The sequence below is a fragment of the Cyclopterus lumpus genome, chromosome 14 (genome assembly GCF_009769545.1).
Source record: "Cyclopterus lumpus isolate fCycLum1 chromosome 14, fCycLum1.pri, whole genome shotgun sequence".
Lineage (NCBI taxonomy): Eukaryota > Metazoa > Chordata > Actinopteri > Perciformes > Cyclopteridae > Cyclopterus > Cyclopterus lumpus.
This window is the reverse complement of record NC_046979.1, coordinates 20,944,573-20,956,701: the sequence shown is the minus strand read 5'-3', so window position 1 is coordinate 20,956,701 and position 12,129 is coordinate 20,944,573. Positions and strand designations below refer to the sequence as shown.

Genomic DNA, 12,129 nt, shown 5'->3' with positions numbered 1-12,129 from the left:
CAATAAAACACGTACAGAACTAGTAGTTAACTTAATGAAAACATGGCGAATATAATACAAGACAATTACTATACAAACGAATAAAGCCAGCTCAACTTTGATGTACTTTCCCAATTAGTTAACACTATATTGTCCACAGACATTCATAGACACGTTACCTATGTGTGAATCCTCCGTTGCTCTGAGGATTACACCGGAGTCCATTGCGTCTGTTATTTAGCGCAAGTACATATTCACAACAACAGGTGGCGTAGATTCCCCATTTAGCGGGATTTAACTTGAACCTTTTCAACTATGTTAGCTACATGTGGAAAGTTTGAAGGGAGATGAAATCACTTGCCACTGTTTGGAAGTCTTGAAATGACCTTGAAAACTCCCAATGCAGTGCCCCTAACCTGTGTAGGTGATCAGCTGATAGTGGGGCTTCTTTCAGGGTTTGCAGATGGGTGGGAATGTTACCCTGCATCGGGATTGAAAGAAACTGCAACCTTCACCAGACTGTACACGTCATGTGCAAATAGGCCCTTGCCTTGCTGTTTGGTATTTAGATCATTCATTCATTAGTGCAGTGTCACAACCCGGCTATGACCAATATGAGAAAGACACAGTGGATGATGGTGAATTAAAGGTGTTTGTTATAATCAAGTAAAGAAAAAACTACAACTGTGTGTCAGTCAGTAACATCAGTAATGTAAATGTGAATGCGTGAGCATGATGGAATGTGGGTTGTTGTCAGCGAAAACCACGGAATACCAAACCAAGACATAACCCCGCTGTCTAAAAAGCAACGCTAACTAAGCTCATCCCTGGTCTTTCTTCATGCAGCTGCTTGGTGGGAATGTACGCACTTTAGACCTCTGGTTTAGAGCGACTAGCGAGCCAGCAACGCTCCTGAAACCACGCACCGACACGCTCCCAAACAAGCTTCAACCACGTTCACCACAGCACGACACCAAACCAGCTCAACGAACCCAAAGAGCACCGTCACCACAGTCTATAGCGAAAACTCTGCACCATTTTGATTGATTTACACACCGAGCAACTTGCAAGTGTCATCTGGGCCAGCTGCAGCATAAACATAAATAATCTCCTTTCTCCACAACAACCCGGTAAGAAAGCACTACAAACTCAATACCATGCCAACATAATATAACTTACCCGGCGGGTCTATCCCAAAAGTGCTGTCCTTTCCCACAAACCAATACTCAGACGAGCAGTCGGGTTTATCGCCACAGGTAAGCAAAGGAACAAAAGAAGCGCACCGGAAGCGTTGCAAACTAATTTTACGGATTTTTTTAACGGATTTTTTTTTGTGACTATTCTACCGCAACCCCGCACGACAAGATTGTTGGCCTCCTGGATCCGCTTCCAGTCAAGGTGACTTTTTGGCTGAGAGTCCTGAGTGTCACGTGACAAGTCGAGGGAGGCTGCTCAGGTAACGTTACCGACGTTAATAAGCACAGCTTAGCTAGGTTAACCGGTGCTATAAGAAACTGAACACATCTGTTACCGCTTTGTAAGTCTTTCTCTACTCTAGTTGTAACGTCACTACTTACACTAAACACTATATATACACATACAACACATAGTGTTGTCAAGAAATTTATTTTACGAGTGTGTTTTTTTCAGAAGCGAAAGAAATAGTTGATGTTAGCTAGCTAGTACCTTAGTAGCAGTTTTGCTAATATATATATTGTATGAAGGAAAGCTAGTCATACTAACGATCTGAAAAAAAAGTAACGTTCACATTAGAAATAAATTATAGAATGAAGGAATACAGGAGTATTAGGTAAAATAACAAATTCTTAATACTAGTTGCAAGTGTTATATGTTCCTTATTATTAGATTTTACGATATGATTAGTATTACATTGAATTAACCTATAAGCAGCATTTTGTATACTATAACTAGTTAACCAGTCCGTATGTGTAAAAACAGTGACATGATCATTTAAAAAAAGTGTCGACGTTTCACTCACTTTAATTTGAGGAATTTGGCAAACATACAGAGTCCAATGTAATCGCCACACCTCTCTGTTTAAACTCCTACTTTCTGATGTCGGGTCTAGGAAAAATCCATATGTGCTCTAATGGTTACCAAAGTATCTTGCATAAACATATCGATTACTGGTGTTTGACATGTTAGGTGTAAAAAAAGTCTGACCTCACTGACAGCTGGGACGACCAGTAACAGGATGGCAGCGCTGCCATTCCCCTGTCCTGTGCATGTGGGTGTTGTGCCCACTGGAGGAGCACACGCTCAACTCCACAAGTACACTTGGGAGAGAAATCTCACTAAGTTGGAGAAACTGCTGAATAAGGGTGCGTCACTCACTCACTGTAACAGCGCCAGTATTGTAATTGTACCAGTAATACATCCATGTTGGCATCATGCAGATAAGTCAGACACACAGTGCTTGACACAAAGGGGGGCGCCTGGTCTCCGTGTTTCCTGTTGTTTTCCAGGTGTTGACGTGAACTGTGTGAATCACTTGGGTCAGACACCACTGTTCTGTGGCGCTCTGTCGGGACAAGCGAAGGTGACGGAGCTGCTCCTGCGTCACGGGGCCGACCCTAACCAGTAAGTCCGGGCCTGGCGCTCCCTCTTCAGGATACTTACGGCTTACGCATTCTCATGAAGCTTGCCTTTAAAGTCCTGGTAACGATGATGGAATTATTTAGACTTTAACACCATAGACTTGTGTCTTGACTCAGACTTTAGCCGTTTGACCCGGAACAACTTAATTCTTACAACAAACCCAAAGATTCAAGGCAATGTCATATAAAAATGTACCGCATATTAACTCCTCATATTTCTGGCAATGAATACATCCAACAGCAGCCCTTTGTACAAGCAGACAGGACAGATGTTTGGCAGGGCACATCTTCACAGTGTCACATAAAACACACCAGCAAGTAGCCCAGAATGAAATGTTTTTCTGTTATCTTGTTCCACGTACTCTTTACCAGCTGGTGTCCTTGTGCCGATCTGTTGTGAGGTTAAAGTAGCATCGCTATTTAACATCCCTCTAATATGCTGAGTGGGCGGTGTGTTTTTAGAAAAAGATCCAACCTCAACCTTAGACCCAGGAATGCAATACTTCCTGTGTCTTGCTGAGTATATTATTTAAAGAGGTTTCTCTGCTATATTACTACTGTATCTGCTGTATTTAGGTATACTAGAATGCTAGTCTGTACTGTCTTTCTAATTTGAACATTTGGAGCTGCGATGTCTTGCTTTTTTACACAAGTGACTGAAAAGTCAACGAAACCAGCTAGGATTTAAGAATTTGCTCTGTAATCCAAATCTACTAGGGACTAAACTATATTCTACTTTTTACCTTGAGGTAAACAGATCTTTGTCCTTAATCAGTTTGGCAAGAATTTCACATTCTAGCAAACAACTTCACTGGTAGCAAGGAATCCCCTGCCTGAGTGCCGACTCTTACCAGTATCGATCGATAAGTGGGCAATTCCTTCAACGACCTGTGGGCGGGCTCGACACAGCTGTAACTAATTATCGCCAACTCGGGTGTATAACCAGGTTGGGGCTTGTAGCGTCAGGGAAGACTCCTCGTATGAAGACTCGGAGGATAAAGACCTAGGAGTCTTTCGTGGGAGTCTTCGGTGGTGGCTGAGGGCGGCTGAGTATAAACATTTCCCTGTGATAATGTGTTATCTTTCCATACCTGCGTGCACATCTACTCATAGTTACTATAGACTGCGGACTCGGTCACACATGCATCAAAATCCTTCCTCTCTTATTTATCCCACCCGCTCCACACAGACCCAGCACCTCGTCACAGGGGGCCTCTGGAACTGCCAGCTAACCGCAAGGCGGACTTCATCTCTGGCTTCGCTATCAAGCAATCGCTGGACTTCCTGGCTCTCACTGAGACTTGGATCACACCAGACAACACATCAACCCCTGCTGCTCTCTCCTCGGCCTTCTCCTTCAGCCACACATCCTGAAGGGGTGGTCGGGGTGGGGGCACAGGTCTACTTATCTCACCCAAATGGAGTTTTGCTCTCTACCCGCTTCCATTTACCCCACTGTCTTTTGAATTGCATGCAGTGACGGTTACTCATCCGGTTCAACTAACCATTGTTGTTCTCTACCGTCCATCTGGCTCCTTGGGAGACTTCTTGGAAGAACTAGACGTCCTCCTATCAAACTTCCCAGAAAACGGCCCCCCGCTCATCCTTCTGGGTGACGTCAACATCCAGACAGAAGTCATCGGACCGGCTACTCTTACTGTCTTCCTTTGCTCTCTCGCTCAGCCCATCCCCTCCTACTCACAAAGCTGGCAACCACCTTGACTATATTTTCACCAGAAACTGCTCTACATCTAACCTCACTGTACCTCCACTTCATGTCTCTGACCACTTCTTCATCTCTTACTCTCTCCCACTCTTTGGAACTGACAACCCTCCCACAACGGACTCTGCACCTGTCCGTCGCAACATCCGCCTCGTCTGTTCTGTCAGCCCTCCCTTCAACTGACTCCTTCTCACTCATGCAGCCTAACTTTGCCACTGACACTCTCCTCTCTACGCTGTTTTCCTCTTTTGATTCTCTCTGTCCTCTTATGACTCGAAAGGTCCGCAAGTCCTCTCCGGCTCCGTGGCTGTCCGAACCAGTGCGCACCAAGAGAGCCACTATGCGAGCATCGGAAAGGAAATGGCGAAAATCCAAACACGCCAGCGACCTGCTCGCCTATCAATCTCTTCTCTCCTCCTTCTCTGCGTCTATCTCTGCAGCCAAAAGTCTGTTCTACCAATCCAGAATCAAATCCTCTTTGTCTAACCCCAAACAGCTCTTCTCTATTTTTTCCAACCTCCTTGACCCCCGTGGTCCCCCTCCCCCCTCCACCCTTCTACCAAGCCACTTTGTTGACTACTTTACAAAAAAGATAGACGACATACGCTCCTCATTTACTAATCCATCTTCTATAACTACACCTCCAGTAACTTCATCTTCTTCCCCCTCGTTTTCCTCTTTTATCCCCCTGTCTCCCAATCAAGTTCTTACCTTGGTAACCTCTGGCGGCCAACCACCTGCCCCCTTGACCCCATCCCGTCTCACATTCTCCAGTCTATTGCTCCTGACCTTCTTCCCTTTCTCACCCATCTTATTAACACCTCCCTCTCAACCGGCTGTTTCCCTAACTCTCTGAAGGAGGCAAGAGTCAACCCTCTCCTGAAGAAACCCACTCTCGACCCATCTGAAGTCAAAAACTACAGACCTGTCTCACTCCTCCCCTTCCTTTCCAAAACTCTAGAGCGAGCTATCTCTAACCAAGTCTCCTCCTATCTCCACAGCAACAACCTTCTAGACCCCCACCAGTCTGGATTCAAGGCAGGCCACTCAACAGAGACTGCCCTCCTTGCTGTCTCTGAGCAGCTTCACACTGCTAGAGCAGCCTCTCTCTCCTCTGTCCTTATCCTTCTAGACCTTTCCGCTGCCTTTGACACAGTGAACCACCAGATCCTTATTTCCTCCCTCCAGGAACTGGGTATCTCAGGCATCGCACTCTTCTCATATATATGTGTATATATAGTGTTTAGTGTAAGTAGTGACGTTACAACTAGAGTAGAGAAAGACTTACAAAGCGGTAACAGATGTGTTCAGTTTCTTATAGCACCAGTTAACCTAGCTAAGCTGTGCTTATTAACGTCGGTAACGTTACCTGAGCAGCCTCCCTCGACTGGAACTCTTCTCATCCTACCTCACCGACCGCACTTACCGGGTAACCTGGAGAGGATCTGTGTCTGAGCCTTGTCCTCTGACTACTGGGGTCCCTCAGGGCTCAGTCCTTGGTCCTCTTCTCTTCTCTCTGTACACCAACTCTCTCGGCTCTGTCATTCGCTCGCATGGCTTCACCTACCACAGCTATGCTGACGACACCCAACTGATCCTCTCGTTTCCCCAATCTGAAACACAGGTAGCAGCACAAATCTCTGCCTCTCTGACTGACATCTCTCAGTGGATGCCCGCACACCACCTGAAAATTAACCCGGACAATACTGAACTTCTCCTCCTTCCAGGAAAAGGCTCTCCCACCCACGACCTGACTATTAACTTCAACAACTCAGTGCTGGCTCCGACTCCGACTGCCAGGAACCTCGGTGTGACACTCGACAGTCAACTCTCCCTGACTGCCAACATTACCACAACGACACGCTCCTGTAGGTACATGCTGTACAACATCAGGATAATACGACCTCTTCTCACTCAGAAGGCGGCACAGGCTCTGGTCCAGGCTCTGGTCATCTCACGGCTAGACTATTACAACTCTCTCCTGGCAGGTCTACCTGCTAATGTCATTCGACCTCTACAGCTCATCCAGAATGCAGCTGCTCGACTGGTCTTCAACCTCCCGAAATTTACCCACACTACTCCGCTCCTCCGCGACCTTCACTGGTTACCGGTGGCCGCCCGCATCCGCTTCAAAACATTGGTACTTGCGTACCGTGCTGCAAACAGATCGGGTCCGGTCTACATCCAGGACATGGTCAAACCGTACACCCCAGCTCGTTCACTTCTCTCGGCTTCTGCCAATCGGCTTGTAGCTCCTTCACTTCGAGCTAAACACTCAACAAAGTCACGACTGTTTGCTGTGCTGGCTCCTCATTGGTGGAACGAGCTCCCCATTGACATCAGGACAGCAGAAAGTCTCTACATCTTCCATCGCAAACTAAAAACACATCTTTTTCGACTATACCTTGAATAGGGAAGGTAGAGCCGTAGTAGCACTTTAGTAGCACTTAAATGTCTCTTACTGATAGCACTCTGTAGTTTAACACTTTAGTAGCACTTAAATGGCTCTTACGGATAGCACTTTGTAGTTTAACGTTATTGAAGAAATTGTACTTGCTTGATTCTTGTTGTTCTGAGTTTGGACTCATGGTTTAATGCACTTATTGTAAGTCGCTTTGGATAAAAGCGTCAGCTAAATGTAATGTAATGTATAAAAATGTATTTACAAGTTATATATACAGCGAAGTGGTTTACATTCTCCACTTTACAACGAAGCATATTGAATTCATAACCGCTTTTCTTCTAGTCGCTGTGAGGACTGGAGCACCCCGGTTCACGCGGGCGTGCTCTCCCGTAGCCCTTCAGTGGTAAACGGCTTGCTGGATGCTGGGGGAGATCTGAGACTCCACGATAGCGAGGGCAGGACGCCCTTTGACTGGCTTAGGGCTGTGGAGCAGGAAGGCAGTGCCAGGGTAAGCCGGTCAGTCATTTTAAGCTTGCAGCGGGTGAGCGCTCTCGCTCCCCGGGTGCTGGTGAAGTGTGACAGGCTTAGTTGCTTGAGCATACGTAACTTAAAAAAACATCCAGTGATTTAGCATTGCACCTCCATGAAGTTGAGGGACGGACAAGAGATATATCCAGGAGGAATTTAAGGTCACAGGCCACCAAACCTTATATTCAGAACTATTGAAAGAAAAATCAGTTCAGACTTGTGGTGTCAAAAGTGATACGCAAACATTTTTAGGTCCAGCCTGTAACATTGTCCGGTTACGTGAAGAGGACTTGGCAACTCCACCAGGTTCAAATGACACCCTGTCTCATCAGATGCAAGACTTCCTGGAGAGCCGCATGTCCTCCATGCAGCAGCTGTGTCTGGGCCCGGCCGCGACAACCCGCAGCCCGTCCCATGCGTCTACCTCCATCTCGTCACAGCCTGTGTCTCTGATGGAGCGCATGAAAGCACGGTGCGGCGCACGAAGCATCACGTTGATCATAGGCCCATACCCACACTATATTGTCCTTAACAAACCTGTGTGAAATAATAACATCAGGAAATAGAAGGCATTCCCACAGCCACCGCCGTCAGTTGTGTAATGTCTAATCAACTGATATGTCTTGTGTGTGTTTCTGCTCCTTTCCCTGGAATTGACAGGCCACTCAATAAGTGGACAAACCACAAGATGTCTGGTACAGTGGCCTACTGTTTAGGCTTTGGAAAGGTATGTCACTTCATACAGTATTCAGGAGACGCTGATTGGTTAAGCTTGGAGCTGGGAGTGACACAATTACAAGACATTTTATTTTATTTAGATTCAATGTATTTATTGTCATTATTCATTGCAGCGTTATAACTGTTAATGGGTTAGTGGGCAAATGGTTTGGCTCCTCCTGTCGCCATGTTCAAGTGCCAGGAACTGAACCCAGAGTTGCTTCACTTCTCCCAACTAACAAAAGAAAAGAAAGAAGTGTGTGAATCCCAAGTGTGCAGCGGGTGGGACACACAGACCGACGGCCTCTGTGACGGTCTGTGCTGAGTGTTCTCCTCATGAGTCTCTGTCCAGGTGTGCATTACCAAGCCGGGCCAGGCGCTGGCTGTGCCAGCATCTATCCCACTGATCAGAGACAGTGATCTGACTCGGGCTGACGATGAACTTCTGCTCTCCTTCTCCTGTGGCTCTTTGACCTGCATGACTAAGTAGGACCACTACCAAGTCACAACAGAGCCATGGCGAGAGCCACACCAGACTCACATAATCGAAAAGTGTATCGACACATCCCAGGAATCTGACTCTCGGCGCTCTCCCCCACAGAGCCGAGAACCAGTAGTGAGGGAAGAGCAGCTTCCACCTCTGGTTAGAGGGAAAACATACATAGCGTCATACTTTTTAAATCATAGAGTTTTTAACAAATCCTAATTGGAGAATCAGTCCATCTCAAGTACTTAACACAATTTTTCCTGATTTGTAATACACCGCAGAAAGTCAACGCTGTGGGGTAAATTATTTACATTGTTTATCTGCACACTAAAATAACATCATCATGGGAGAAATTGAATCGGGTAAGAAATAATACGACCAGGAATTGGGCAGAGCTATGATCATATGAAAGTATTCACCTGTTCTTCAAGCCTTTTACCACATTGAAGACCAAATGGTGTGTTTCAGTCACAGCTGGAGAGGCTCCAGGGTGACAGTAAAAACAGCCAGGGACAGTCAGACAGCCAGTATGGACCTGCTCCTCGTGGAACAAGACTACTGCAGGTGAGAGAGAGCAGGGGATGTGCCCGCCAGATCTTGTTTTGGTTGTTGACTTGTGGAATTTCTAAAGTAAGTTTACACTTGTATTTATATTTGGAGATCAACACCAATACCGACACCAAGTCCAGATCAACTCATTGCTCTGAGAAATATGGAAATATTTCTGTATTCCAAGCTGGAATACATCATGTGTTTTATTAATATCCTGTTATCATATCCATCTGTATTAGAGGTAACAATTCTAACCTAAGGTAAAAGCTAACCCTCACTTTGTGGCTCCCTATTCAAAGAGCTGGAGCTGGCATTAACAGGCCAGTAACCTGTATTATATGTGAGCAGAAATCTCAGTAACACAAATTATGTTGTATTGCGGATTGTTTTATTACTCAGCCAACACTGGGGAGCATATCAGCCGTGGCGAACTAACATTAATTTCACGACTAACTTGACTAAAATGAAATGTGTGTGTGTGTGTGTGTGTGTCAGCCAGCTGTTCCACCCACAGCTGCTGCAGCTGATGGCGGTGAGTCTGTCCGATGACCTCCAGAGGACCAGTTTGGTGTTTGAACCGGTCAACGTGGGCACGCTGCACAGCCTGCTGCACACCAGGGTAACGAAGACACACCTGGAGGAATACTTTACACTACTTCCAGACACATCCAGTGTATTCAATTCACTTTTTTTTATTTTGTATTGGAGTACATGATAGTTTTTCCCCAAATTCCCCTCATTTGAATCTTTCTGAATTCTGTGTTTCACAATTAGAAAATGTATTAAAAAAGTATATATAGATATTTCTTTGGCACAAGTAAAATGTTTATTTCTGACTTTTCCCGGGCCTTGCTTTTTTTTTACTGTGAAAAACGTAAAAGTTAAACCTTTTCAAGGACAAACAACCTGAGAAGTAAACGTCCCTCCTTGTCTGAAGTAATGACTTATCTTGATTTAAAGGGTTACAAGCCAAAAGGGTTGGAAAAGATCATTCTCCGAGCTCAGATGTGACACTTTCTGTCCCAGAAACAATCAATGATGTTTGAAACGGGCACATCTGGCCTGGAGTTGCAGTTTGTGTCATTTGCAAATGGAAGGAAAACTGTAGCATTCCTTTTCCTGCTTCACTTAAAGAAGTGACAGAACCAAACACGGAAAACCATCATGAAGCCACTTTGCATGTAAAGCACAAACCAAAAGCACCAGTCATGTTGACTGTGTGTGTGTGTCTGTGTGTCTGTCTGTCTGCGCAGCGTGCAGACTTTCCAGTGCTGCAGGACAGGTGGCTGCTGTCAGTGATGTTGCAGGTGTCCGAGGGTCTGCAGTACATCCACAGAGGTGGCCTGGTGATGAGGGCCCTGTCCTCCCACAGTGTGGTCCTTACTAAGTTTGCAGTAGCCAAACTGACTGGTTTTGGCTTCATGGTCCCCAGGTAATGCAGTCTAACAAGTCCAAGCACGGATTAAGCTTCATGCATGATGAGGCAGTTTTGGGCTCTCACAAAACCATGAACTATGGAGATCATTGGAAGGCATTGTCAACATGATTATTATTCCCCAACAGTCGAGTATGGAGAGGCTCTTCAATGCTGCTAAATATACTGTATGTCACTACACTCCTGGTTATAATCATGTTCTGTGTGTGTGTATCCAGCAGTCAAAGTACAAGTGTCAAACTCCTCCCGCACATAGACCTGCCCCCCAGCCTCCACAGATGGGCCGCTCCAGAGGTCATTAAACGGCGACCGTGCACGACACAGGCGGACATCTACAGTCTGTGTGCTCTGATCCAGGAAGTCTACACAGGTAGCGCTCGCATCCACCTTTAAAGGAACAGTATGTGGCATTTAGAGCAGGATCTATTGGCAGAAATGCAATATAATGTGAATCCTTTCTTTGCTGTATAAACATACAACAAATGGAGGGCAGGGAAGGACTTCATGTCGTTTGAGGACATGCAGTTTGGTCAAATGGAATAATGTCACACATTGTTTCAGACTCTGAACCATGGGGCACAGTGGACCTGCACGGGATCAAACGGGCGATGGATGCAGGCGAGGCCCTGGTAGTAGACGGCAGCATTCCACAGCCTTATTATGATGTGGTCCTGAGAGGTCTGCAGCACCACCCACAGGACCGCACATGCAGTCTGCAAGGCCTGTGCTACACCCTACAGCAGGATATCAAGGTGGGCCTCCCTTTTCACGATCATATTTATGTTCATACCGTCTTGAATTATTATTTCCAGAATGCACATGCATCCTCATTCTGGGCCTGGAGATGAGTGTTGACATGATACACCTGTTTGTGTGTGTGCGCTGCAGAGGTTCTCCCTGGAGGAGCAGATGACTGGTGGGCTGTGTGAACAAGATCTGGGGTCCGAAGTCCAGGCCACAGCACAGCATAGGCCCATTGTGGGGGAACCAGTACAGAGCGCTACAGAACACAATATGCAAACATGTAGGGTCCCCATATGAACTGAGAAAGAGTTGAAAAAGGATTTAAGCTACTGCCAGGAAATTTCTGGTCCCTTGAAAACATCTAATTTTACTGTAGCAGGATCTGACAGACTGACATATGCAGTCCTGGTTCTGTTTCACAAAATTAATTATGAAATTCCTCTGTCCACTTCAGTTGTCCATAGGGCTGTCAGACTAGTCACAAGGCAGGCAGACACCATGGCAGAAAGACACGTCCACCTGGACAAACAGCTGTACAGAGGAGCAAAGCCACAGCCGAGGAGAAAACGTACTGAGGGAGAACCCATGTTCCACCAGGTGTACCCTTATGCAGGCATGCTTCCTCTGCTCGGTGAGTTTGACTCTGTCAGTTCTGAGGAAGAACCAGAGGCGGACATAGACAGGGAGTTAGTGGAGCAGCTGGTTGGCCTGAAAATAGCAACGGATCAGCAGATCAGCACCATCGCAGTGAACCTCAAAGTGTCCCGGGAGCTGCTGCGGCAGGCCAGCAGGAGCCTGGACACAGTGGAAAAGCACCCTCAGGTGGACCACAGCACCTCCTTCGTCTCGTCCTTCTCTGCGTCCTCCGCGAACCGCTCAGGAGTGAGCGCCGCTGTTGGACCACCCTCGAAGCAGTACAGCCTCTTTCCACACAGGGGAGAG

The 12,129-nt window shown here is 46.4% G+C and overlaps 1 protein-coding gene across 1 annotated transcript; it reads left to right on the top strand.

The window, feature by feature from the left end:
- Positions 1–2,194: 2,194 nt before the first annotated feature.
- On the top strand, positions 2,195–12,073 carry LOC117742907 (inactive serine/threonine-protein kinase TEX14-like). The gene is made up of 14 exons (XM_034550557.1): positions 2,195–2,321; positions 2,466–2,580; positions 7,067–7,232; positions 7,585–7,724; positions 7,913–7,979; positions 8,322–8,455; positions 8,925–9,020; positions 9,504–9,627; positions 10,262–10,440; positions 10,662–10,813; positions 11,005–11,195; positions 11,332–11,467; positions 11,642–12,030; positions 12,068–12,073. Exons 1-14 carry the CDS (start codon positions 2,195–2,197, stop codon positions 12,071–12,073), a joined length of 2,022 nt encoding a protein of 673 aa, XP_034406448.1.
- The last annotated feature ends 56 nt before the right edge of the window (positions 12,074–12,129 follow it).